Source organism: Protopterus annectens, chromosome 8.part1 (genome assembly GCF_019279795.1).
Source record: "Protopterus annectens isolate FY-2018-M chromosome 8.part1, PAN1.0, whole genome shotgun sequence".
Classification (NCBI taxonomy): Eukaryota; Metazoa; Chordata; order Ceratodontiformes; family Protopteridae; genus Protopterus; species Protopterus annectens.
In genome coordinates this window covers 102638203-102665221 of record NC_056742.1, presented here as the reverse complement: position 1 = coordinate 102665221, position 27019 = coordinate 102638203, and the positions used below count along the sequence as shown (strand labels likewise).

General features: G+C 43.9%; 1 protein-coding gene across 13 annotated transcripts in view; it reads left to right on the top strand.

The window, feature by feature from the left end:
• The window catches only part of ZC3H18 (zinc finger CCCH-type containing 18), a 2225788-nt gene that overhangs the window by 651609 nt on the left and 1547160 nt on the right, over window positions 1–27019 (top strand). For all 13 annotated transcript variants that reach the window (XM_044081724.1, XM_044081723.1, XM_044081715.1 and 10 more), the window contains one exon: window positions 7365–7645. In XM_044081724.1, coding sequence (XP_043937659.1) covers window positions 7365–7645 — 281 coding nt within the window. The remainder of the gene's footprint in view (window positions 1–7364; window positions 7646–27019) is intronic.

Genomic DNA, 27019 nt, shown 5'->3' with positions numbered 1-27019 from the left:
TTGCACCTTTAGGAGGAAAACTTGCCCTGCATGCAAAAAACTGGGAGTACATTACCCAGGACAGATGGGTCTTAAACATTGTTTCCCAGGGATACAGATTCCACTTCCACTCACTGCCAACCCCAAGCGGATGGCCAGACCTCCCCCCAAACCAGTGGGCAGAGACCCAAAGGCAAGTACTTTCTCTCCTCAATATCAAGGCTATTCAGCCTGTCCCAGCAGAGCAAAGGGGACAAGGTTTTTATTCCAGGCTGTTTCTGGTACCCAGAAAAGAAAACTCTCTGTGCCCTATCCCAGATCTATATATTCTTAACACCTTCCTAGAGGTTCCAAGATTCAAAATGCTTACTTTCCAACAACTGCTTCCTATGCTAACCAAGGACTCCTGGCTAGCCACCCTAGACCTAAAAGAAGCTTATCTGCACTTCCCCATAAGGGAATCGTGCAGGAAATATCTACGTTTCAGAGCAGGCTCTATGCACTATCAGTTTTCTGCACTTCCCTTTGGCTTATCTACTGCACCCAGGGTATTCACAAAATGCCTAGCTCCAGCCATTGCATATTGTAGGCAGAGAAGAATTCAAATTTACCCATACTTGGACGATTGCCTGATTTAGGCGGACAGTCAGGAATTGCTACTACAGCACCTGACATTTGTAAACAGACTTCTAACTTCACTGGGGTACACCATCAACGAAATAAAATCACATCTGGTACCCAGCCAACAGACTGTATTCCTGGGAGCAAGCTTGAACACAACTTCCCAGGTGGCATTCCTCACCCCAGAAAAACAAATATATTTGACAAACTACTTCAATCTACATCACCAAAACCCAGCTATCTGCAAGAAAAATACTGTAAGCCGTAGGGTTCATGGCCTCTTGGTTTCTACTAATTCCATATGCAAGACTGCATATGAGGAAATGTCAATGATACTTAAAAAGTCTCTGGTGTCAACATTCTCAGGACCTGGAAACAATGATTCCTATCATTCCTTGCCTAAGGACAGAGTTCCTTTGGTGGGCAGAGGCCTATCACAACAAGGGACTCCCTTTCACTCAACCCCCTGCCACCCAAACCCTAGCAACAGACTCATCAGACTATGCATGGGGGGCGCACATGGCAAGACAATGCATTCAGGGCAAATGAAGCCCAAAGCAGATGCACCTGCATATCAATCAAAAGGAAATGTTAGCTGTACAGAATGCTTTGACAGCCTTCAAAGGCCTTATTCTTTCAGGACAACTATTGGTAAAGACGGACAACACCACAGTTATGTGGTACATAAACAAGCAGGGGGGAACCCGTTCCAACCCACTCTGCAGATTAGCCATGGCTCTGTGGAACACAGCCTTGAGCAGCCAGGTGCACCTGCAAGCTCAGTTCCTGCCAGGCAAACTAAATTTACTGGCAGACGACTTAAGCCGAAATCTAATGGACCCACATGAGTGGAAACTGGAACTCAGCATATTCAAGCTTCTGAGGCACATGGGGGGCACCAGAGGTGGACCTCTTTGCTTCCCCTCAGAACTGTCAATTGAGCAAGTATTGCTCCAGAACTCCACACAGCCAAGCATGGGAAGTGGATACCCTTTACATGGGAAAAACTCTCAATCTATGCCTTTCCCACTCTGCCCCTCCTCTCGAAGGTTCTACTAAAGTTCAAACAGGACGAGCCAAGGACAGACCTGATTGCACCAGACTGGCCATGCCAGCACTGGTACCCTCTTTTGTGCAGTCTGACAGTAGTGCCACCATGGCACCTGCCTCAGACCCCTTCCCTGCTGTCCCAGCAGCAGGGCCAGATTTTGCATCCTCAGCTACAGACCCTGAACCTAGCAGCCTGGCTCATCCCCTGAACTCATCACCACCAACCCTCAGTAAACAAGTGCTGGATGTCATCCTTGAGGCAAGGAGGCCTAGTACTAGAAAATCCTATTTGGAAAAATTGTAAAGATACTGTTCTTGGAGCCAGTCGCAGGGAATGGACACAACTGTGTCCAGCTTACCTCTTAAACTCGATTACTTAACAGAAATGCTCCAAAAAGGCCTATCCTTCTCTTCAATTAAGATTCATGCCTCTGCCATCTCAGCTCATTATAATGCTGAGTCACCCCTCTTCTCTCATCCTCTGGTCAAACAGTTCCTGAGAGGAGGCAAAAATTTAAGACCCCCCAGGAGAGCTCCCACTCCAGCCTGAGACCTTAACTTTGTATTGGAAAAGCTCACGCTTCCTCCCTTTGAACCTGTTGGTACAGCAGAGTTAAAATTCCTCTCATGGAAAACAGCTTTACTTCTAGCCATCACTTCAAGAAGAGTGTCTGAATTGCAGGCCCTTATGGCCGTGGAACACTGGACAGGGTTTCCTTCAGGACTAACCCATCATTTATGCCCAAGGTAGTATCTAGTGTGGTTTTAAACCAATCCATTCATTTGCCAGCTTTTTTCTCTAATCCTCAGAATAAAGGGGAAAGGATCCTCCACTCCCTGGACATACACAGGCAGCTTAGGTTCTACCTGAACAGGACTAAGCCTTTCAAAGAAACTGACCAGCTGCTAGTCAGTTTTTCTGCAGGGGCAGAGGGCATGGCCATTTCAAAGCAAACCATTTCTAAATGGATAACACACTGCATCCATTTCTGCTACAAACACCATGGGAAACCTACCCCACAGGGGATCAGAACACATTCCGCTAGGGCTACATCTACCTCTACAGCCTTTCTCAGGGGAGTCCCTACCAGGGTCATCCTGGAAGCTGCAACCTGGAGCTCTGTACACACTTTCACCAAGCATTGCCACTTACCTATCTTTTCTAAATCTAGAGCTGGATTTGCCACAGCAGTCTTACAGGGCCTGCTTGCCAGCCCTAATGCTTCTTGACTGCCTCCACCCATCCTCAGCTTTGGGAATCAACCTGAATGTGATGACTGCAACAGTGAGACATGAAGAATATAGTGCACTTTTGTACACTTACCATAAATGTAGATGTTCGAGTGTATTCACTGTTGCAGTCCTGGTTACCTCCCTCCAGCCCCCTGAATTCTCTTTACTTCTACCTATCCTTTTTGTTTGGCATACCTTATATTATTGGTATTTGCTTTTTGCTGGGGGTGTTCCTCACCATGTAATTGCTTCCTATTTAGGGGGGCTCCTGACATCTCGGGCAAGAAAAACTGATGTAATGGTGTCGGCTGCATGTTTTATACCGCTGACGACCTGATGTCATGGAAGAAGCAACAGGATCCGATGCAGAAATCCCAAGACTCTGGTATTCAGGCCAACTGAGGGCTAGCTGCAGGCAGATAACCCAAATGTGATGACTGCAACAGTGAATACACTCGAACATCTACATTTATGGTAAGTGTACACAACTGTACTTTACTGACTCTCTACTGAGAAAACATTCTTGGCTGAAGGAGCAGACCTTGCCAGATCATGTCAAATCTAAATTACTAGACACTCCTTTGAATAAGGGCTGTTTGTTTGGCACCAAAGCAGAAGAAGTTCTTAAGAAGATGGAAGAAAAGGCTAAATGTGTGCAAGCTGTTAAAGAATTCCTACAAGTGCAACCATCTAGATTCAATAGGGATTGCTCTTCAAAACACTGGTCCTTTCCAGCCCCCTCCAAGCCTTCTCAAACAAGACCCAGGGGAAACAGACCACTCAGACTACAGTCTCAGGGTATGCAGAGATGTAAGCAGTGGAGTGTTCCCACCCCTAAAGCAGGGAGTGGTAAGCCCCCCCTTATGGAAAAAGCTCACAGTGACTTCTCAACTCTATAATTCCCAGCCCTGCCCAATTGCTTGTGCCCCTAGGAGGAAAACTTGCCCTTTATGCAAAAAACTGGATGTCCATTACTTAGGACCGATGGGTCCTCACTATTGTATCCCAGGAGTACAAATTTTATTTTCATTCACTGCCGACCCCAAGCAGGTTTCCAGACCTTCCTCCAAATGAGTGGGAAGAGCCTCACAACTAAGTACTTTCCCTGCTCAATATCAGCGCTATTCAGCCTGTTCCAGTAGAACAGAGGGGCCAAGGATTCTAATCCAGACTTTTCCTGGTATCCAGGAAAGAGGGCTCTTGGCACCCAATCCTGAATCTTTCCATTCTCAACACCTTCCTGGTGGTAGCAAAATTCAAGATGCTTACCCTGCAGCAGCTTCTCCCTATGTTAGCCAAGGATGCCTGGTTATCCACCCTAGACTTAAAAGAAGCCTATCTGCACATCCCTATAAGGGAGTCATGCAGGAAGTATCTACGTTTCAGAGCAGGGTCTATGCATTATCAGTTCTCTGCACTTCCCTTTGGCTTATCTACTGTTCCCAGGGTATTCACAAAATGCCTGGCTCCAGCCATTGCATACTGCAGGCAGAGAAAAATCCAAATTTACCTGTACTTGGATGACTGCCTGATTCAGGCAGACAGGAATTCCTGTTTCAACACCTGGCATTTGTAAAAAAGCCTTCTTTCTTCATTGGGGTTCACCATCAACGAAAAGAAATCACAACTGGTACCCAGTCAAACGATTGTATTCCTGGGAGCAAGCTTAGACTCAACTTCCCAGATGGCATTCCTCACTTTAGAAAAACAGGCCTTGTCTGACAGATTACTTCAAACAAATGGCCACCAAACCCAGCTATCTGCAAGAAAAATACTGCAAGCCCTAGGGTTCATGGCCTCATGTACTCTGCTAACTCCATATGCAAGACTGCATATGAGGAAACTTCAATGGTACTTAAAAGTCCTTGGTGCCAACATTCTCCGGACCTGGACGCAGTCATTCCTATCATACCTTGTCTAAGGACAGAGTTCCTTTGGTGGGTAGAAGCATGCAACCACAACAAGGGACTGTCTTTTACTCTACCCCACGCCGCCCCGACCCTAACCACAGACGCATCAGACTATGCATGGGGGGCCCACATGGCTGGCAAATGTATTCAGGGCCACTGGAGCCCAAGTCAAATTCTCCTGCACCTCAACCAAAAAGAGATGCTAACTGTACAGAATGCTCTGACAGATTTCAGACACCTACTCTTTCCAGGACAACTGCTGATAAAAACAGACAACACCACAGGTATGTGGTACATAAACAAGCATGGGGGAACCCATTCTTACCCAATCTGCAGATTAGCCATGCCCCTGTGGAACACGGCCTTGGACAACCAAATCCATCTACAAGCTCAATTCTGCCAGGCAAACAAAACTCACTGGCAGACTTAAGCAGAAATCTCCTAGACCCACACAAGTGGAAATTGGAGGCGTGCACCTTCAACCTTCTGATCCAGAAATGGGGAACCCCAGAGGTGGATCTCTTTGCCTCCCCCGACAACCACCGGTTAAGCAAATTTTGCACCAGGAACCCTCAAAGCAGGGCCTTGAAGGTGGATGCACTATCATTTCAGTGAGAACACCTCTCAATCTATGCCTTCCCCCTCTGCTCCTTTTCTCAAGAGTTTTACTCAAGATAAGACAAGAAAGGCCAAGGACAATTCTGATTACCCCGGACAGGCCACGCCAGCACTGGTACCCACTCCTGCGCAGCCTGACCTCGGTGTTACCCTGGCACCTACACCAGACCCCAACCCTGCTTTCCCAGCAGGAGGGACAGATTTTGCATCCACAATTGCAGACCCTAACCCTTGCAGCCTGGCTTACTCCTTAGATACTACACCAGCAACCCTAAGCAAGTGGGTGCTGGATGTCATCCTTGAAGCCAGATGGCCCAGTTCTAGGAAATCCTATGCTGAAAAGTGGAAAAGGTATTATTCTTGGATTTGGTCTAAAGGAAAGGACACAGCAGTACCCTCCTTACCTCTAATCATGGATTGCCTAGCAGATTTACTCCACAGAGGCCTGTCCTTCTACTCCATTAAGATCCATGCCTCTGCCATCTCGGCTCATTGCAGTACTGAGCCACCTTTTTTCTGTCACCCTTTCATCAAACAGTTCCTGGGGGGGGGGGGATAACTTAAGGTCACCAAGGAGAGCACCCACCCCTGCTTGGGACCTTAACTTTGTACTGGAAGAGCTCACGCTTCCCCTTGTTGAACCTGCTGTTTCAGCAGAGTTAAAATTCTTCTTTTGGAAAACAGCATTGCTTCTAGCCATCACTTCAGCTAGAAGAGTGTCTGAGTTACAAGCACTGATGGCTGTGGAACCCTTCATTATTTTCCATGCTGACAGGGTTTCCTTTAGGACTAACCCTTCCTTTATGCCTAAAGTGGTGTCCAGTATGGCTCTCAACCAATCCATTCATTTGCTTACCTTCTTTCCTAATCCTCAGAATAAAGAGGAAAGGATCCATCATTCTTTGGACGTGCACAGACAGCTCAGGTTCTACCTTGATAGGACTAAGCCTTTCAGAAAATCTGACCAGCTGCTACTCAGCTTTGCAACAGGGGCAGAGGGCAAGGCCATTTTAAAACAACCATTTCCAAATAGATAGCACACTGCATCCATTTCTGCTACAAGCACCATGGAAAACCAACCCCTTAGGGGGTCAGATCACATTCCACTAGGGCTACATCTACCGCTACAGCATTTCTCAGGGGAGTCGCTACCAGAGGCATACTGGAAGCTGCTACCTAAATGTAGATGTTTGAGTGTATTCACTGTTGCAGTCCTAGTTTTCCCTCCCTCCAGCCCCCTGGTTTTCTCTATCTCGTCTCTCCTCTCTAAGGCTATTCCTGCTAGTATAGGTATTTTCTTTTTACTGATGGTGTTTTCCACACCATTTCCCACCTCCCTGCTTGGGGGCTCCTGACATTTGGGGCAGGAAAAACTGATGTAATGGCGTCTGCTGCCTGTTTTTTATACCTCTGATGACCCGACGTCATGGAAGAAGCGACAGCATCAGATGCAAAAATACTCAGTCTCTGGTATTCTGGCCGACTGAGGGCTACCTGCAGGCAGATAACCCAAGTGTGATGACTGCAACAGTAATTACACTCAAACATCTACATTTATGGTAAGTGTACTCAACTGTACTTTTTAAAAGTGGCTGGCGTTAAGAAGTAAGGTATCTTAATACATATGCGAATGCACTAAGTTTTCAGTCCTACCTTTCTTACTCTTCATCTTTCACGGAAAGACAAAAATGGCTTTGGCATCTTATAGCTAAACTTATCATTGTTGTTGTCTTGTGTGGTTTTGCACATACAGTGGGGTTAACCTCTTAAATGAGTTGAAATGGAAGACTGAACTGTAATATATTTAACTTTGTCCTTTCAGTTTGAGTATATATGACTAACGTCCTCCTTTCAGTCTGAGTATGACGTTGGATTATTTTCTTAATGATTAAATACTTAAGTACTTAATGTTTTCTACACTTGTCACAACTGTATTTATTTCTCCTTCCTTAGGAAAGAGAGCGGGAACGAGACCGTGACAGGCAGCGAGAAAGAGAACGGGAACGAGAGCGAGATCGAGAGAGGGAACGAAGACAGAGGGAACGAGAAAGAGAAAGGGAGCGGGAGCGTGATAAGGAGAGACAGCGTAGAAAAGACGAGTGGGACAGAGAGAGGTCTAAAAGGGAGGATAAAGACAGACCACGTAGGGACAGAGATAGGGAACGAGAAAAAGAGAAAGACAAGGAGAAGGAAAAAGAAAAGCCAAAAACTCCGAAGTCCCCTCCTGCAGCAAGGTAGGAGTGTTGTTGTGTGCCATGGAAATTAGAATAAACATACCCATTTCATCCTTTTTGTATGCATCTTAAGTCTTATATGTTTTTCAGCTTCCATTGTTTCGATGTATTGTTTATTTATTTATTTATATTTTATTAAATACCATTTTAAAGATTTAATTTGCCCTGGAGATGGACTGCAGCAGTAATGGTTAAAAACATGTGGCCAGCAAGTGGAGCATGTGGCAGTGAAGTCAGAGTAAAAATGTAGTTTTCAAGTGCATTTCATTTGATTTTAAAGGGACAATCCCAGAGATTTTTTGTTTTGATTCAGCCTTTGTGTACATTCAGGTTTGCCTTTCTGAGCATGTTCACCTTTTGCTGAGGGGGGTGGGGGAAGAGTTCCTGAAGGAAGTTTTAAAGCTCTTAGCCAAATTCCATCTCAAATTGCAGTTGTATTGACAACAGCTCTCCCTCTGAACCATTCATTAGCCTGTGAGGCATTTTATGACCTGACTGCTGCTGCTACCCTAAAAAGCACATCAGTAATTCAAGGCTATTAAAACAGTAGTGAACAGTGTTTTGTTTCTTTCATTTCATATTTTATTCTGTGGTGATTGTGAATCCTGACCATCTGCAACAACTTTGACATGGCTTCTACTTATAGAAAGCATCTGAGTCAGGCAAACAGTGGTGGAAACCATATATGTTCATCGTGTTTCACTGTTGCAGTCGTTACACTTGGGTTATCCTGCTGGCAGGCGACCCGCAGTCGGCCCGAGTTCCAAAGTTTTGGACGGGCGTCGGTTGCTGTCGCCTCTTCCCTGACGTCAGTGCTCCAGGGGTATATAAGATGCAACGGACACCATTTTCTTCAGTCTTTCTTGCCGCGCGGTGCCCGAAGCAAAAACAGTTCGCAAGTGCCGGTCGGCCGACTCCTGAGTTTTTCGAATTCGAATTTCAGAACCGAAGTCTTCAATAAAGCTAAGTACCCCATTGGGGAAACTTTTTCTTGCCTCAGACCGATGTCAGTAAAAGTTAATAATTATATTTCTTGTGGGAAGCAAATACCTCATAAGGATTTTCATTCTTACTGTATTCCATGCCTAGGCCCAGACCACGACGTCACTAGTTGTCGGTTTTGTGCTAGATTTAACAAATGCACTATTAAACATCTGTTTGATTTTGCTCTGCATTACTTTGGCCGAAGGTTCAATTATACAATGCCGTTGGAACAACCGACCGGAATTCACAAAAAACGCAAAGACAAGGATAAGGACAGGCATCCGAGGTCCAAAACCGACAACGAAGCCTCTTCTAGGCCACTCGCCGGTTCGTCGGTTCTCAGTGAGGCGCTTTCGCAGCCCCTGGCACCCGCTACCACAGAGCCACAGGCCACTCCCACGTGGAGACAGCTAGGCCTCTGTAAACTCAAGGTATTTGACCTACGGAAACTAATCCCTCAGATGGGTCAGGACGCCCCTGAGCAGGCATCGGCTTCTGAGGGTGTTTTCAGACCTTCACAGCTTACCATCAAAACAACAACCAAGTCTAAAACATCGTTAAAAACTAAGAAACAAGTACAGCATTCTCCTGGACAGTCCTCCATGCCTAAGAAACAGATGCTCAAAATGGCCGAAGACCTAATTAGTCTGATCAGGGGTTCCCATCCCCCTCCTGATAAAAGGCCTAGGCAGGATACAGACTATGATTCCTCTTTTCAGGTTTCCATTTTTTCTGATTCCTCTTCAGACCAGGGATACTCACTACCCCCTATGAGAACTCTTATGCTGAAGAATCTATTCCTTCAGCCTCTCCTCCTGAGGATTACTCTTTTGGGGAAACTTTACATACCATGAGGGAGCATTTCCATTGGGAGAGCCAGGATTATTCAGAATCCAAGAAAAGGCTCAGAGATTTTCTTTTATTGCCTCAGCACTGGCCCCTTGCTATTTCACCTGTGTTAGATATTGTGGATGATGTGTTCTCCGAATCCAGTTTAACCCCTGATTCTTTGCCCCCAGCACCAGTCAAGCCCGATAGGTACTATAGAGTCCCTGACTCTCACAAATTTCTTTATAAAAACCCTGCTGCTGACCCAGAAACTATTTCCCAGGGTCCCAAAGGGGTAAAGGCTTCCACTGCTAAAAATCCAGTTCCCTCTGACAGGGATTCTAGAGCATTGGATAGATGGGGGAAGAAAGTTTACACTTCTGCAACTTTAGCAGTAAGGGCTTTAAATTGCCAGTTCCACATGCTTAAATACCAACAATATTTAATGTCTCTGTTAAAACAGAAAATGCTTACAAGCTCAGACGGTCCTGACTATAAGGAAATGCAGGATTTATTGCATGCAGCTGAACAAGTGGGAAAACGTACTCTGCAATGTGGTTTTGATTCATTAGAGGCGTCTTGTAGAGCCGCAGTTACAGGATCTGTGATTCAAAGGCATGCTTGGTTAAAAGAACAAAGTTTACCTGATCATGTTAAGGCAAAATTATTGGATGCTCCTTTATGGCATGATATCTTGTTTGGTGTTAAGGCAGAAGAGGCATTAAAGAAAATGGAGGATAAAGCAAAACATATGCAAACAGTGAAGGATTTCTTACAGGTACGGCCACCTAGATTTAGCAGAAATTGGCCTTCTAAAAACTGGTCCTTTCCAGTGTCAGACAGATGACAAAGAGATAGATACAGATGTCCAAGTGGCAGATCTCAGCCCCAAAGCTCTTACAGACCAAGAGTGGGGTGCTTCAACCCCAAAAGGAGGAGAAGACAAGTCACAACCTTATAGGAAACAATCCCAATGACTTCCCCTTTCAAATGCCAAGCACTTACCTTTTGGCAGCTCCTTTAGGGGGAAAACTAGCACTTTTTTCACAAAATTGGCATGTAATCACCCAAGACAAATGGGTACTGAACATTGTGTCTCAAGGTTACAGGTTCCACTTTCACACTCTACCAAGGCCAAAAGGAATGCCAGACCTGCCACAAAATCAATGAGCAGAGGCACAAAAAACAAATTACATCCCTCATGGACATGAGAGCTATTCAGAAAGCGCCACAACAGGAACAAGGACAAGGATTTTACTCAAGACTTTTCTTGGTCTCCAGAAAGGCCAAAGCTTGGAGACCCATACTGGATCTATCTATTCTAAATACTTACCTGGATGTTCCGAAATTCAAAATGTTGACACTACAGCAACTTCTTCCCATGCTGGGCAAGAAGGCTCGGCTTGTTACTTTGGACCTCAAAGAGGCATACCTGCATGTCCCAAAGACAAAATTGGAGAAGATACCTCAGATTCATAGCTATCACAATACATTACCAATTCTCTGCACTGCCCTTTGGCTTATCTACTGCGCTCTAATTGCATTTTGCAGACAAAAAGGAATTCAAATATATCCCTACTTGGACGACTGCCTTATTCAAGCAGAGAGCAAGGACATTCTACTAAAGCATCTGGCGTTTGTAAAAAGATTACTAATGGGCCTAGGGTACACAATAAACGAAAATAAGTCAAAACTAGTGCCCTCAAAAGAGATAATATTCCTGGGTGCAAGCTTAAATACAACTGCCCAGATGGCTTATCTCACGCCAGATAAGCAAAGACAACTGACTCAGTACTTTCAAATGATGGCAACAAAAACCCAACTCCCCGCAAGAAAAATTCTGCAGGCCTTGGGGTTCATGGCGTCCTGCATACTACTAATACCATATGCCAGACTGCATATGGGGAAGTTACAATGGTATCTAAAAAGTGTTTGGACTCAACACTGTCACAGTTTGGAAGCAATAATACCACTTATTCCCTGCCTACACCAGGAGTTTCGATGATGGGCACAGGCATGTCACCACAACAAGGGAAAGCCTTTCACTTTACCCACAGCCAGGTAGACACTAACAACAGATGCATCGGATTACGCCTGGGGAGCACACATGGCAGGAAAATATATTCAGGGTAAGTGGGCTGCAGAACAAATGCATCTTCACATCAATCAAAAAGAGATGCTAGCTGTACAGAATGCCCTGACAGATTTCAAGGACCTTCTGCATCCAGGACAACTGTTACTAAAGACGGACAACACCACAGTTATGTGGCACATAAACAAGCAAGGGGGCACACATTCCTATCTCCTCTGCAGACAAGCCATGACTTTGTGGAACACAGCACTAACCTATCAAGTTCATCTGCAAACACAATTCCTGCCAGGAAAGAAAAATGCTTTGGCTGACAACTTAAGCAGAAACATCATGGATCCTCACGAGTGGAAATTAAATCCACAAGTATTCAGCATAACACAAAAATGGGGGTGCCCAGACATAGATCTTTTTGCCTCCCCTCTGAACTGCCAACTACAGAAATTCTGCACAAGGACTTACCACACACAAACATGGAAAGTGGATGCTGTCTCATTCAGCTGGAAAACCCTAAAAGTTTATGCCTTCCCACCACTGCCTCTCCTTTCAAAGGTACTCCTAAAAGCCAGACAAGAGAGGCCAAAAATTATCCTGATTGCCCCAGACTGGCCACGCAGCACTGGTACCCAATCTTAAAGAACTTGGCTCAAGGCTCAGTATGGATTTTACCTCAAATTCCTCATCTTCTGACTCAACAAAACAATCAGATCCTGCACAGCCAGCTCAAAACCTTAAATCTGGTTGCGTGGCAGTTAACTTAGCCAAGCAGCCAACACCTCTCTCTAAAGCTGTTGTGGATGTCATTTTGGAGGCCAGGAGGCCCAGCACCAGGAAATCCTATTCAGAAAAGTGGAAGAGATTCTGCGCCTGGAACCAGGCTCAAGGCTTTGACCCTCTTGTTCCAAATATTCCTCAGATATTACAATATTTAACTGAGATGCTGGACAAAGGCCTATCCTTTTCATCAGTTAAGATCCACGCCTCTGCCATTTCAGCTCATTACAACACGGATCCTCCTATTTTCTCTCATCCATTACTAAGACAGTACCTCAGAGTGGCTAAAAACATAAGACTACCCCGGAGAGCACCAACACCAACTTGGGACCTCAACTTTGTCTTGGAAAAACTAACTTTACCTCCTTTTGAGCCAGCCAATTCAGCAGAATTAAAATTTTTGTCATGGAAAACTGCTCTGCTTCTGGCAATAACTTCAGCACGAAGAGTCTCAGAGCTACAGGCATTAATGGCAGTGGAACCTTTCATCATTTTCCATCAAGACAGGGTTTCTTTAAGAACAAACCCTACATTTATGCCAAAGGTGGTATCCATTGCGGCTCTTAACCAAACTATTCACTTGCCAACATTTTATCCAAATCCCCAGAATAAAGGGGAGAGACTTCTGCACTCATTGGACATACACAGGCAGTTACGATTCTACTTGGACAAAACAAAAGCTTTCAGGAAAACTGAACAACTGTTTGTAGCATATGCTGCAGGATCACAGGGAAAAACTATTTCAAAGCAGACTATTTCAAAGTGGATAGGACACTGTATCCGTTTCTGCTACACACAACATGGAAAAACAGTGCCTAACAACATTATTTTTTTACCATAGAATCAGCAAGTAATACTGTCATTGAAACTGTAACTCCCAGTAAACTTCTAGGTGTTGCAATAGATGACAGTCTCTAGTATGGCCAGGGCATATTCTACCAGGGCAACAGCCACTTCACCAGCATTTCTTAGAGGAGTACCAACCAAGGATATTTTGGAAGCTGCAACTTGGAGTTCATTGCACACCTTTACCAAGCATTACCACTTGCCTCTTTACTCTAAATCCAGAGCAGGCTTTGCCACTGCAGTGCTGCAGGGCCTCATAGCCACTCCAACCATTTATAGACCCATCCACCCAACCTCAGCTTTGAGATTCAACCCAAGTGTAATGACTGCAACAGTGAAACACGATGAACATAGTACAGTTTTGTACCTACCGTAAATGTAGATGTTCGAGTGTATTCACTGTTGCAGTCCAGGTTACCCACCCTCCATCCCCACTTACTTTGCTGGGACTTCTCTATGCCTTTCTATCATATACAACTTATATACAACCTATGTGGTGTATTTGCTTGTAAATTAGGATATTGTTTTTCATTTACTGTATGTTTTTGTTAGCAATATGTATTGCCTATCTATTTGGGGGCACCTGACATCTGGGGCAAGAGAAACTGAAGAATATGGCATTGGTTGCATCTTATATACCCCTGGCGCACTGACGTCAGGGAAGAGGTGACAGCAACCGATGCAGGACCAAGACTTTGGAACTCAGGCCGACTGCGGGTCGCCTGCCAGCAGGATAACCCAAGTGTAATGACTGCAACAGTGAATACACTCGAACGTCTACATTTATGGTAGGTACAAAACTGTGCTTTCTCTTTCCTTCATGTTTTACTGTATTCTGAGTTTTGAATACTAGCCTGGTGTAGTAATTCCGTAGAAAGTAAGTGTGTGACAGAAGGGTTGGAGCATTAGTAGACACACTTCTGTTCCTTTGTCACCTTCTAGTTTGATATGTGCTGATTTCTGAATACTACTAGACAAATGCACTATTTTTTATGAGTGGGCTGCTTGTACATCCATAGAAGCATGTGTGATGCAAAATTTAAAATTAGTATACACTGATGTCCCTTTTCTCGGGCATAGCTTTCTTTATTTTAAATACGAGCCGGGAGCGGGGGGCATAGTTCCCCAATCCAGTGCAACTCAGAGAGGAACACAAATCCATCGTAGGGTTGCCACCTTTCATTATGGCTAAAAGCGGAGTAAAGCCATACCCCTTGCGTCACCAGTAACCCTGCCCCACCACACCTCTCCCCGCCCAGATCCCACACATTTTGTGACATCACCTGGTGGGGGACGCCCTCTTTTTCCATTCCTGCTGCCTGCTTTCAGCCGATTTACTATGCTTTTCTGTAAAAGAGCATAGTAAATCAGCCAATTTACAAACTCTGATAGTCTGTTTCCTTTTTGAAACAATACTGGAGTTTGAACAGTGTTTTCTGGACTAACGGAGAATCAGTTTGTTTTCCGGATAGTCCGGGGGAAAAAAAAACGGAGGGGTGGCAACCCTAATCCAAAGATTAGTTTAACCTGGGAGCTGAAACAAGACTGGAACTGTGAATTTACAGGATATTTAAAAGTAAAATGACACTGTGGATGGGAATTAAAGTGACATGTCGAAGTGACCGTGACTTCTGTCAGCTTAACTCTGACCCTGATTTTAAACACTGGGATTGTCCCTTTAAGTAGTTAGCTAATAGTTAAGATGTTTACCTCAGAGAGACAAAGTACAGGATTTGGCTGGGCTTAAAATGACCCACAGGAGCAGCAAACTTGGTACTTGCATATAAAACTTTGAACTGATGACAGTCACTTGTCAGGATACAAAACATGTCTCCCATCTGCTACAAATTAAGGTGATGGCGAAGGTGACTTGAGCTCTTTGTTAATGTCTTTAAAGGAATTCTCTCAGGTTTTAACCATACCCTTTTTATAACTATAGATGTTCATCATAATGATCATTTCTTTAGTAGAACTTCTTTTTACATGGAATTAACCTCAGGGAGACTGCCATGCTGAGTGGACCGTGTATGTCTGCTTGGGCTGAGCAGCAGGAGGTGTCATTTAAGTCCAGAGCTGTTTATCAGGAGCTTTAATTGGGACGTTCAGGAATATCCATAGTCCAAGAAGAGGGTCAGGCCTCAACAATAAACAAGCTCCAAGACATTACCCAGAAATCTTTCCCCTCTGTAGAAATCTTGCTGAAAGAATCAAACCTCCTGCTTAACCCCATGAAAACTGTTAATGCTTTTTGCCTCAAAAAGTTAACATCAAAAGCAATTTTTTTTTACCATAGAGTCAGCAAGTAATACTGTCATTGAAACTGTAACTCCCAGTAAACTTCTAGGTGTTGCAATAGATGACAGTCTCTAGTATGGCCAGCATATACTGCATACCATTAAATGTACTCACCAGAAACTAGTCTCCCTTTTTAGGATCAATGGATTCCTTAGTTACTGCAAGAAAAACTCTAGCCACCATCTTATTGCCAACTCTCTTGTATGCTACTCCTATCCTAGCAAGCTTAAACCATACTCAACAAAAGAAACTTACCTCCTGCTACAATGAAGTAGCTAAATTTGCCACCAGTCTCCCTCGTAGGACCCACCATTGTCATAGCTTTTAAAGCAATTGAACTGGCTTGAACTATGCAACTACCTAACATATTCGCACCTAACTGGAACACACAGTCTCATTCATCATCTAGAAAAATGCCTTGTACTGTATGGTTTAGTACTGACCTACCGTCCAGCAAGGGACCTCCGTTGTAGTAACAATTTCTTATTACTTACAAATAAGTTAAATAATGTTACGGGAGACTTGCTTTACTTGATTAGAATGCTAAACTCAGGAGTAATATTCCCACAGAAGTAAAACTCTGACAAACTCAAAAGTTTTAAACCACTCCTTAAACAACATCTTAACTAATTCTGGTCCTGCATATGCCCTTCTCATGGCTGATGCTTTGTGTTCACCATTTGATACTGTCCAAATACTCCCCTTAAACAGAATACACTCAACCTCTCACTGAAGTGACAAAACAAATTTTATACATAACTGCTGCCTGTACAATCCACTATGTTGCACCACGTGGGCTTTCTCTTTAGTAACTTGCACCTCTGTAAAATCTTAGAATGTATAAGTGGAACCACCGTTTGTGTATAAATGTAAACTGAAATGTAACTACTCTGTGTTTAACTGGAACTTAGTATAATACAATAAGCAAGTGGAGCTTTTCTCCCCAGGCATCTGCTGAAAAGTGGCATTACTCAGTCAGACTTTCCTGGTAAACAAATGTAAACAAGTAAATAGGTTCAGTCAGTTCCTTGGTCTGAATTCTACCCAAGCCTTTATTTATTCCTCCAAGTCTGGAAATTGAGGATGTTGTTGTCCAAGTCACATTCTTTAAGCCTGATTCCTAACCTCTTGCTCCAAGGAAGTCTGACTTCTATGGAGTGCTTTACTCCGCAAGCACCTGTATAGAAACTCTTTTACATCTCCTGAAGTGGTCCCTTCAGATTTTAAGGGGTCCAAAGACTACTTTTTCAGAAATACACTCCCATGTGATAAAGAGAGTAGATTTCTTGATTGATTTGGGAAGATGATGCAACAAATTAGCTGCCCTGGTTTTGAGAGCCTTGAACTGCCAGTTTTGTTTGATTAAATAACATAATCCCTCTTAGATCACATGCAGGTTAATGCTGTCCGGAAGGTGGTGATAGCATTAATCAGCATTAGTGTCCAAGTTGCCAAACATTCTTAGAAATGTGACTTTGATGCTTTGAATGTTTCTTGGCGCAGATTCCATGATGTCATTTATCCAGAGACCTGCTTAACTTGAGGGAGCAGCCACTTCCAGTGATTAGCTTTAAGGTAAAAATCCTTGATGGAACTCCACCCCCCACCTTGAGAAGGATTTCTTTTTTGGGCCCAGCATGGACAAGTGTTCAAGAAATTCAAAGATCATGCAGAGAGTATACATACAGTCTAAGACTTTCTATAAGTTCACTTGCAAAGGTGGGTCCTTTCCTGCTACACAGACTTGAAAGTATGGTCAAGAATGGAGAGAGAGGCAAATGCCCCGAGAAATGACAAACTGACCCCAAATCCAGGCTTGGTATGTCACAGACCCCGGGACTCAGTAGGGAACAGCTCTGAGAGTCATCACTGCTTCCAACTTCCCAGAAAATCCCACCTCATACCTAAACCCTTTCTGCCCAGACTGTTCCTTTTCTTCCCCCACTTGGCTCAATGCTGCCAAAGAGAAATGGGAATTAAACCTCAGTCAGACTGCATGATGAAGGTTTAAAATATTCTCACTACCGAAGGCATTACATCCATTCCAGGAAAAACAAAAAGCTGGCACAGGCTCAAATCCAGTACCTACTGGCATAGGGATCCATAGAACCAGTCACAAACAACCTGACAGGTACAGGGTTATACTCCAATTTGCACTGGTTTCAAAAAAATGAAGATTCTTGAAGGCCCACCCTAGACCTCTCAAAACTGAACAGGTTTTTTTCTGGTCCCAATATTCAAGATGCTTACGGTGCAGAATCTCATTCCTGTAATCTTCACAGAAGCATTGATGGTCACCTGGATTCAAGGAATTCTTGCGCCTCTGTCCCCATTGTGCAGGAACATAGATGGTTGCTCCACTTTGTGGCAATGGGTGCTCATTACAAGATTTCTGCCTTGGTCTTTGGCTTGTCCACTGCTTCCAGAGTCTTTATCAAATGTCTGTATTCCACAAGATAAAGGGCCTCCATATCTACCTATGTTAGCACAATGCAGTCTTCCCTCGGGTTGACCATAGATTGCCTCTACAGGGTTGTGGGTTCTCCCTGAACCTTCATAAATTTTACCTCCCATCTCTTCACTTGATTTACTTTCTTTGATGTGGAACTGGACTTTGTGCAATAACAGGCCTGCCTTCCAAAAGCCTGTTCTGATCACAGTACTTCTGGGAAATATCACAAAAGACCAGCGTTGCAACTAGAGAATTCCAGAAAGCGCTCTGGTTCATGACTTTATTCATACTGATGTTTTCTCTTTGCCAGACTCCATATGAAAAAACTGCAATGATACCTTAAAAAAATGCTGGTGTTAGCACCAGCATTACCTGCAAATGCACATTCCCCTTTTGCTCTGCATCAGGAGGTACCTATATTGCTATATATAATTCTTCAGTGCTCATCAGGGGTTCTCTTCCAGATGGAGATGGGCAACCAGACCTTATCAATGGATCCTCAGACCTGGTCTGGGGATTTGTTCAGGAGAGACTGCTGTTCAAGGCACTTGGGAAAGTGCTCTTAGCAGAAACTACATCACCCTCAGGGAGATGGTATTTCACAGTGTGCTGGTCATATTCAAAGTTCAGTGACACCTGTGCACCTTTCGGATAAGACCACACAATACCACATTGTTATGGTATGTCAGCAAATAAGGAGGCACCCACACAGTTGTTCAGGCTGGCCAGGCAGGTATGGGAAATAGTGCAAGGATTGTGTCTGACCCTCCTGACCCAGTAGCTTCCAGGGTGGGATAACAACCTGATATATTCTCTGAGAAGGAACAGTCTATACTCAAATTAGTGGATGCTCAAGAAGATGGTATCTCTTCAATAGACTTACAATTGGGGTGTGCCAAAAGTAGACCTTTCTTTTACCTCATCACAAAATAGGCAACTCAAAAGTAATGCATAGGGGCTCAGGAGAAGAAAACCTGAGGTATATATGGTTACTCATTCCCATGGGCAGGTCTGTTTTGTATACCTTCTCTTCCTTGCCCACCATCCCTGTGTATTACAGAAAGTCAGGGATGGTGGATCTGAGATGATCCTTCTGACTTCTTTGATCGCCCAGGTAGCACTGGTTCTGACTACTGAGAATGTCCAAGAAGAAATCATGGATACTGTCCCGGAAAGTGGTTTTCCTCACCCAAAACATGGAGTCCACAGTGCAAATTTACTTGAATACGCTGAAACTGGCAAGTTGGATGATTTTTATACTAATTGCACCCTGGCAGCTTTTCTCATAGAACATTTTACTCGTCCTAAGCGATGCTTGTTGACATACTATCTGAACATCTTGTTTTTTAAAATGGTCTCAGTTCTTCCACTACTGTCCTCACAGAGGGGAACAACTGCTACAAGACCGCATACCCTCTGGACCTTGGCTGTCTCTCACTTCTGTACTTGAAAGTGGAGTTTTATGCCTCTGTCAAAATCCATGCCTGTGCCATCTCTGTTAGCTTATCCCAGGATCCCCCCCATATTTGCTCATCAGTCTATGAAACAATATGTTGAAGTGATTGTATGCCTTAGACCACCTAGGAAAGAATCAGCACCTGTGTCACCTAAAATTTTTGCTGGTGAAAAAAAAAATCCTAGCCTCTCTTGAGCCTGCTGCTTCAATTGACATCCAAGTGCTGATTTGGAAAGCAGCCCTCCTAGTAGGTTTAACCTTTGCTCTGCATATTTCTGAACCTTTTTTGATCTTTCATATGGATAGGGTAACCCTCTGTACCAAGCCCTTCTTTATACCAAAAGTGGTGTCTGAGCCTTGCTTGAATCCGGCCATCAAGCTGTGTTTTCTTTCCATTGTTATAAAACAAAGGTGAAAATATTCTACATTCTTTGGGTGTGTTTAGATAGCCCAAATTATGCCTGGATACAAACAAATCATGCAGAAAATCTGATCAAATCTTTGTAGCCTTTACAAAAGAAAAGGAAGAGCTGTAAATAAGTGGACCATAGCTGTATGGATTACAAATTACATCTCTTTCTGTTATTTCCATCATGGAATGCCAGCACCTCACAAGATCAGGATGCGCTCCACAAGGCCCAACTGCTACCACTTGCTGCCTTAGAAGAGCTCCCCTTTGCATCACCTTGCAAGCAGCCACTTGGGCATGTCTCTATACTTTTTCAGGGTACCTGGACATGTCTCTATACTTTTTCAGGGTATTACAACCCAGGTTCCATATGCAGAGCCAGGGCAGGTTTGCCTCATCCATCCTTCAGGATCTTATCTTTCCCAGTCCAGCCTCTGACCAAACTTCTAGCTCCTTTTAGTTGGAGTATTTCCAAGCATCATTACAGGAATCGTGAACTATGAAGAACATAGTACAGTTGTTCAAGTATCTTCAGTAATTGTATTACCAGTTCCCTGCATCCTTGCCCCTTCTTTAATCTCCCTGAGTTTGGGCTGGGTATCCTACTCAGTCCTTCCTTCTCCATTCTGCAGTTTGGGGACACCGGGGCAGTTGATGCTCCTGGCTACCCTTGTGAGAGGGGAGTCTCTAGTTAGGGTCAAGAAAGACCTAAAGATGGTGCTGGCTGATGACCCTTTATACTTTTGTCCTGATATTGAATTGGAGTCTGTCTGCAAAGCCATGTATGGAGGTGAAATTCTCTAGTATTCCATCTAGCCTTGAGCTTCTTAGCAGAATCTCGAGTTGTTACTACAACATTGAAGCTACTCAGATGTCTACATTTATGGTAAGTAGCTAATAAAACTGTACTTTTCTGCTGCTCCTACCATGGTAAGGCAATTCTAGGTCAAGTGAATGCCCAATTCTCCAGATCCTGTGCATTCACAGCCTTCCCGAGATCGGTTAGTACACAGTCTAACTTTTAGACAACTGCTTGGCCTTAACAGCTTACCTTTGCTAAATGTTAACAGTTTAGACAGTGTTTCCTTAGACTGGGCATGTTTTGTTATAGCCATTTTGCAGGGCAGTTTGACAGCTGTTCCTTAAACATGACAGCCATCCCTTGGTCTTAAGCTGTGGAAGACTTCTCAAGAGTCAGTACTGCAACAGTGAGTTATGAATAACATAATACAGTTATTTTTAGGCACTTAGCATAATTGTAGATATTCATGTACCTTCATTTTTGCTGTACCAGCATCCTCCTTCCATCCATTGTTTTACTGAGACACTAGTGGGTTGGGTTGGATAGCCAGAGTAGTCCTTTCCACTGTCACCTGTCTTCTGGCTTATTCCGCTTTATCTAGGCATTTTCTTTTGACTGGCTTTTGATTGAAATTAGTGTCATGATATATTTTATGCATTTTCTTGGATGTATTTTCAGTGTTTCTCTCTCTCTTATCCATTGTGGTGCAACCATGTAGTTGGTATATGTGGTGGGGCCAGCCTCCCTTGTGGGAGATGGGGGGAAGGGAGGGCTTCACTTCCCCTGGCAAAAAAGTATTTTTAAAGTTATTTTTTTCATTGTAGAAGAGTCATTAAAGTGCCATAACTTGATAAATATGGGGAAAGCCGCTCACTCCCATCTGACCAGATGCCCTCATCCTCAGGGTTCAACAGTAGCTTGAGGAGGCAGTTGTGGAGCGGATTCTCTGGTTGTAATACCCCCACCTAGGAATCTCTCATTCTAGGGGGGAGGGTTGTGTTGTGACACTGAATAGGTAAACTGCGCCAACCAAAGCAGGTAAGATACAAAGATGGTACTGGCAGAGGTCCCTTTTATACCATCAACATCCTTTTGTCTTTGCAAGAGGGAGTCTCCTGAGATTATGGAAAGCGAGGTTGTAGAGCTCTGGAATCTGGGTTAGCTGTCAAGTTTCTACAGGCTGAAATCACAAGAGTCTGTACTGCACCAAGTGAATGTACTGCTTAACATTTCAGCAGTGGTTAGTTACTATCACAGTTGTACTTCACATTTTTATCGTAACAGTAAGTCTGAATGAGCAGCTTCTTTAGTAATACATCTACCCAGATTCCCCTTTCTTTTTTTGACTAGCTAAAGACATCTTGTGCATCTTCATCTGTGCAGAGTGTACCAGTGGTGAGGTGCAAAGGTCTTAATGCAGGGCATTGCGTATAAAGAGGAAGGATTTAGAAGTCTTGGAAAGTTTTAGATGCTAGTCTACCTAATGCACTTTTTACTGAGGATGAACCTCATCATCCAGATCCGCCATTGTGGTGCGTATATAACTTTGTGTTCATCATATTTTTCATTATTGTCGTAATGGTAGCACTTGGGTCTTCTGCCATAGAAGGCCTGACATCTTACTCGACATCCAGAGTTGTTTTTTGTTACCATTCCCTTGTCACAGCCAGGAAGGTGCCCTCCCATCTGGGCATCAGCTCATCTTTTTTATAAGAGAGATGCCACAGTAAGAGAAAGTGAATACTGGGCGTCTTCAGTTGGCCATTTTGGTCTGAGTTGCAGGCTACCAACTTTGTGTGTGAGGGGGCTTTGTTTATATATGAGTTTTTGGACATCAGGGGTGAGTGTCAGTTTGTAACTTTAATAAGTGCATTACTTTTAGTAAAAAAATTCATAAAGGCTTCCATAGACAGCATTTGTTATGCTTAAGGACAGAGCATAATGCGACCGCCAGTCCTTATTGTGCCAAGGTCAACCAGAAGACCATAAAAGGAGAAGCAAGTCTCTTCAAGGTTATCAGAGTCAAAAAATGCTGCGTGCCTTATTCAGGAATTCCATGGGGTTGTCCAAGTCATCCAGAGATGTGACACTCCCCTTGTCTTGCATAAAGAAGTGCTCAAGAGAAAGAAGCTCCCAGGAGGCTAGCATGTCTGAGCTAGTCTGAAGGGTGTCTGGTCTGATGAGGTTCCTTTGCAGCCCCTGGTAATGCCTTCTTCAACAGAGTTGCCCTGTAATTTCCTTCAGGTGCCTACCACACTTGAAGATGACATGTCTTTCCATGCCACTAACCCCTTAGCAGTCAGTTGATGCTCTATGGGTGTCAGGTTCTAATGGTCATGTATTGATAACCAAGGATGAGGTGATATACTCTTAGGTTTGCAACGTGAGGACACCTGTGGTTCAAAATTTTGTCATCCTTAGCCACCTCTGACTGGAGATCTTTAAGGCAGACATTGCTGCTAAAAGCAGAGTCAAGGCATTTCAGCCTGAGCATTGCAGGCGGTCTTCCATCCCATGCTGCCTCACAAAACCTGATGAGGCTGGCTGAAAACTTTTTACCTTTCTTTAAGAACTTGCAGCCACCATCAATGTAATTAGCAGCGTCAGGAATCCATACTCTCAAAAGATTCCCACACCCCACTCTGAAGAGCTTGACTCCTCTGACTCTGAGGCAGAAAAAATTGCCTCTGTGGACTTGATGTCCTCCCATCTTTCTCATGAGTCAGTGAGGGGGCACCCTGTCCTCGTGCCTTCCCACCAGAAGAGTTTACGTTTGGAGGTACCCTTAACAGTATGAAAGATTTCTTTGAGATGGGAGGCTGATGATTATTCTGATGCCCAGAAAAAGGCATTGGGTAACTTTTGGTTTTACTAGAGCTGAAACCTTTAGCTGTTTCTCCAATGATTGAAGCCCTCACTGGTGCTCGTTTGGAGCCAGCTTTGGAGTCGGCTTCCCAACCCCTTCTCCCAAGAAGCCCAACTAATTTTACAGGATTGTGGCTGCTTCTATGTTTTTGTATAGTAGCCCACTTGCCATTCAGCAGTGGTGTCCATGGATTCCCACAAGGGTTCTGTTTGGATTTAGCCAAAAAGTCCCTTTTAAAATTGCAAGACAAGTGAAAGTACTAGACTGATTTGGGAAAAAGGTCCATACCGCTCCTACATATCCTTTCAGGGCTCTGAATTGCCAAACTTATATGTTACTCTCATTTATAAAAGGCAAGGCTGTTGTGATGGAAACCAGGTCCTGAGGGAGATAGTGCTGGACTTACACAGCCTCATTTCCCAGGTTAACAAACTATCAAGTATGACACTGACACATTTAGCTGCCTCATGTACGGTGGTAGCAGTGGAGCCATTTATTAAGAAGCATGCTTGTCTGAGGACACAGCCACTTTCAGATGATATGAAATCACAGCTTCTCAGTGCCCCATATTCTAATGGCTGTGCTTTCCAGGTAAGAAGCTGGAGAAGTGGGGGAGTGGGATGTGCAGTCTGTGAAACGACTGCTCCACTCCCCTACCAATTACAATTGGAACTACCCCAGTAATTGTGCTTCCACTGGAGGCAAGAAAAGAGCAAGTAGCCAAAAGAGGAGAAAGGCCACTTAAGGAAAGAAATGGCAAGGTGGCCAAAAGGGGGAGGGGGGTCATTAGAGCTGGGAATGCTGCAAGGAAGCAGCTTTGACTCAACAAAGTTCTTTCTTCTCACCCCATGCTGCTGAAGCACCACTGCATGCTGCCAAATACAGGGAGTGTAACTTTGTGCTAAATGGTTTTCATGCTTGAGCTGTACAAGCTCATAATCCATAGATGTAACAACAAGGCCTCCTGTTAGTCAGCATTCAAATGTTGAACCATAGTTGCCTGCCAAGAATAGGAAATCAGCATTGACCAGTCATTCCCACCCGTTCTCTACCAACACCCCTTCCTCAGGAGCCTGAGCTGCTACTTGGAACTAGGCCACGTGGGCAATAGTCAGGTCTTTATCCTCCTACACCATGGTGTTGGCACTGAGACAACTTCTGTTTGAAGCAGAGCTCCAGGACCGGGGCTGACTTCCAGAGCTTTTCACTCCCAGTTGTGTGATGCTCTACCATGTGAACATTAGCACATCTGTATAAGATGGACATCCATCTGTGTACCGTCTTTGGTTCTTTCTTTACTTAGCTTCAGGAGTTGGCACTGAGACCAAAACACTAGCTGCCCAGTTTGCCCGGTCCCCCAGGAAAGGCAGTAAAAGCATAACATCCCCCCAAAGCTCCCTTTTAGGATGCTGGGAAAACCCGACAGTGAGTAGGGTTAACTTGTACAAGTAAAGGAGAGGAAAGGTAAGGGGACAGGTGAGATGGGGCAAAGGATAGGAAGTATTACAGCAACAGTGAACATACTAGATTATCTGTAGTTAAGTTCTTGAAAAAATGTACTGTGTTCAGTGTACTGTCACTGCTGTAATAATATTTGGGAACATTCCCAGAGTTTGTGGACCAATAATTGGCTGACCCTGAGACTACCTTGGTTGCAACCGTCCCTGTAGGATGAGTTTGGAAAATCCTGCACTGCTCGGAGGTAATGTCTAGGTTGTAATGGTTAGATCAGGTGAGAGCAGGTGTCCAGATAGTTGCTTCCAAGACTGCATGGGTACTAACTCCCTTCTAAAGAAGACAGTAGTGACTTCTGTGGTTGTTGTAGTGTGGTTGTTGTAGAATAGGCTTGCTACCTGCCTTGTTACAGTACTGGCATTGTAAGAGTAATACAAGGAGATGCAGTGGTCCTGCAGTTTAGAGATGGTCTCTTTAGTGATTGGCCTGCCCTTCCTACTTTTTGCAGAGTCTTCAGGTATCTAGTCTGATTTCCTTTCTGATGTATTCTTTTCAATGTAGTTGCCTGTGCACATTTAGGGGTGCACAGTCTTTTCCCTGATCTGTAGGGTATGATAGGGAGCTTAATAGTCTGATTTAGAGAGGTTTCTGTCACCACTGTGGACACAAAGTTGGGATTAGTGCAGAGTTGCTCTGTTCTTGTGTAATATGAAAAAGGGTTGTTTGCACACTATGACATGCCACTGTGGTCATGGCATTCTGATGGATTAGGTATCTGTGAGTGGTGGAGCAGCTGGCTGATTCACAGTTGTGGGGATGAGGTCAACTTCTCTAACTTGAGGTGGCATGGTGGAGAGATTGCATTCTTGGAGAGGCCTCAGATGTAACACCCTTTTGAGGAATTACTTTACAGGTAACAGAGAGTAACGGTGGTGGGGTCTCAAGGTATGTTGGCAGAAATTGTTGACACATGTACCTCCAAGTGTGGCACAGAATAAAATTGATTTGTAATGGTTTCACACACATTTGAGGGACAAGAACACTAAAGACTGTTGAAGAACTGGAGCTTCTCCACAGACACCAGAGAGAATATTTCCCATTTTGCAGGATATTATTTCCCTGTATTTCATACTTTGCTTCCTAGCCTCTCTTAACAGAGAAACCACACCCTCAAAAATGTGATTCAAGAGGATGAACTGCAGATTATTCATGTAGTTAGTCTTTGGGTCTTCAGGTCAGGTGTGTATGAATGATTCCTTGTTTTGAGCCAAGAAATTCACAAGTTGATGTAGCAGAAAAGGCTGTGTCCTTACCATACCAAGTAGAAGGGAGGACCCGTTTTGCCTCGGTTAAAAGGGAAGCATGATTGAATTTTTTACCTGTTTTTATCTTTCTCCATTACCCTGGAAAGAAATAGGTTGAGAGAAAAGAGTAGATAAGCAGACCTACCAGCTTAGTGTGAAAGTACTTGTTGCACCAAACCATGTGGCCGGTGTCCTGGTGTAAATTTTTTTTAAACATTTGTTTCCTGCAAAAACAAAAAAAGGTCCGTTTCTACTGCACTCCACCTGTGGGTGAAGCCCATCTGTTCCTGAGGGGTTTGTTTCAGTCCTGCTCAACTCGTTTGCCACAATATTCTCCTGAAAAGGGATGCAAAATGCTGTGGGACAGGTATGGAAGGGTTAAGGTAAGGATGAGGGAAGAAAGGATATGAGCAATTTTGCTGAATTCACTGGGTATTGTAAGATATTTAATTTAGTTGGATTGTGGAGATTTTTATTTGTGTCCATATTTGTGTTAGTGCCATTTATCCCAGTTACACAGATTAAACATTCTTCTGCTTGGGACAAAATCCCCTTGCACCCCACCCTGAAGTTGTATATACCAACTTCATGGTCACACAGTATTGGGAAACAAAGATATCACATTGGTCTGATGCAGTCACCATTTTCAGTCTAGCACAAGGAAGAGATTTCTAAGGAGCTAACATAAGATGAAATATAGGCAGTCTTCTAAAACAATTTGTCTAAAATATTTATGTAAAAGATTTTTTTTCATTGCGCTGCATAAAAAAATAAACAGAATGATCAGTAAATGGGTTAACATCAAAATGTCTAA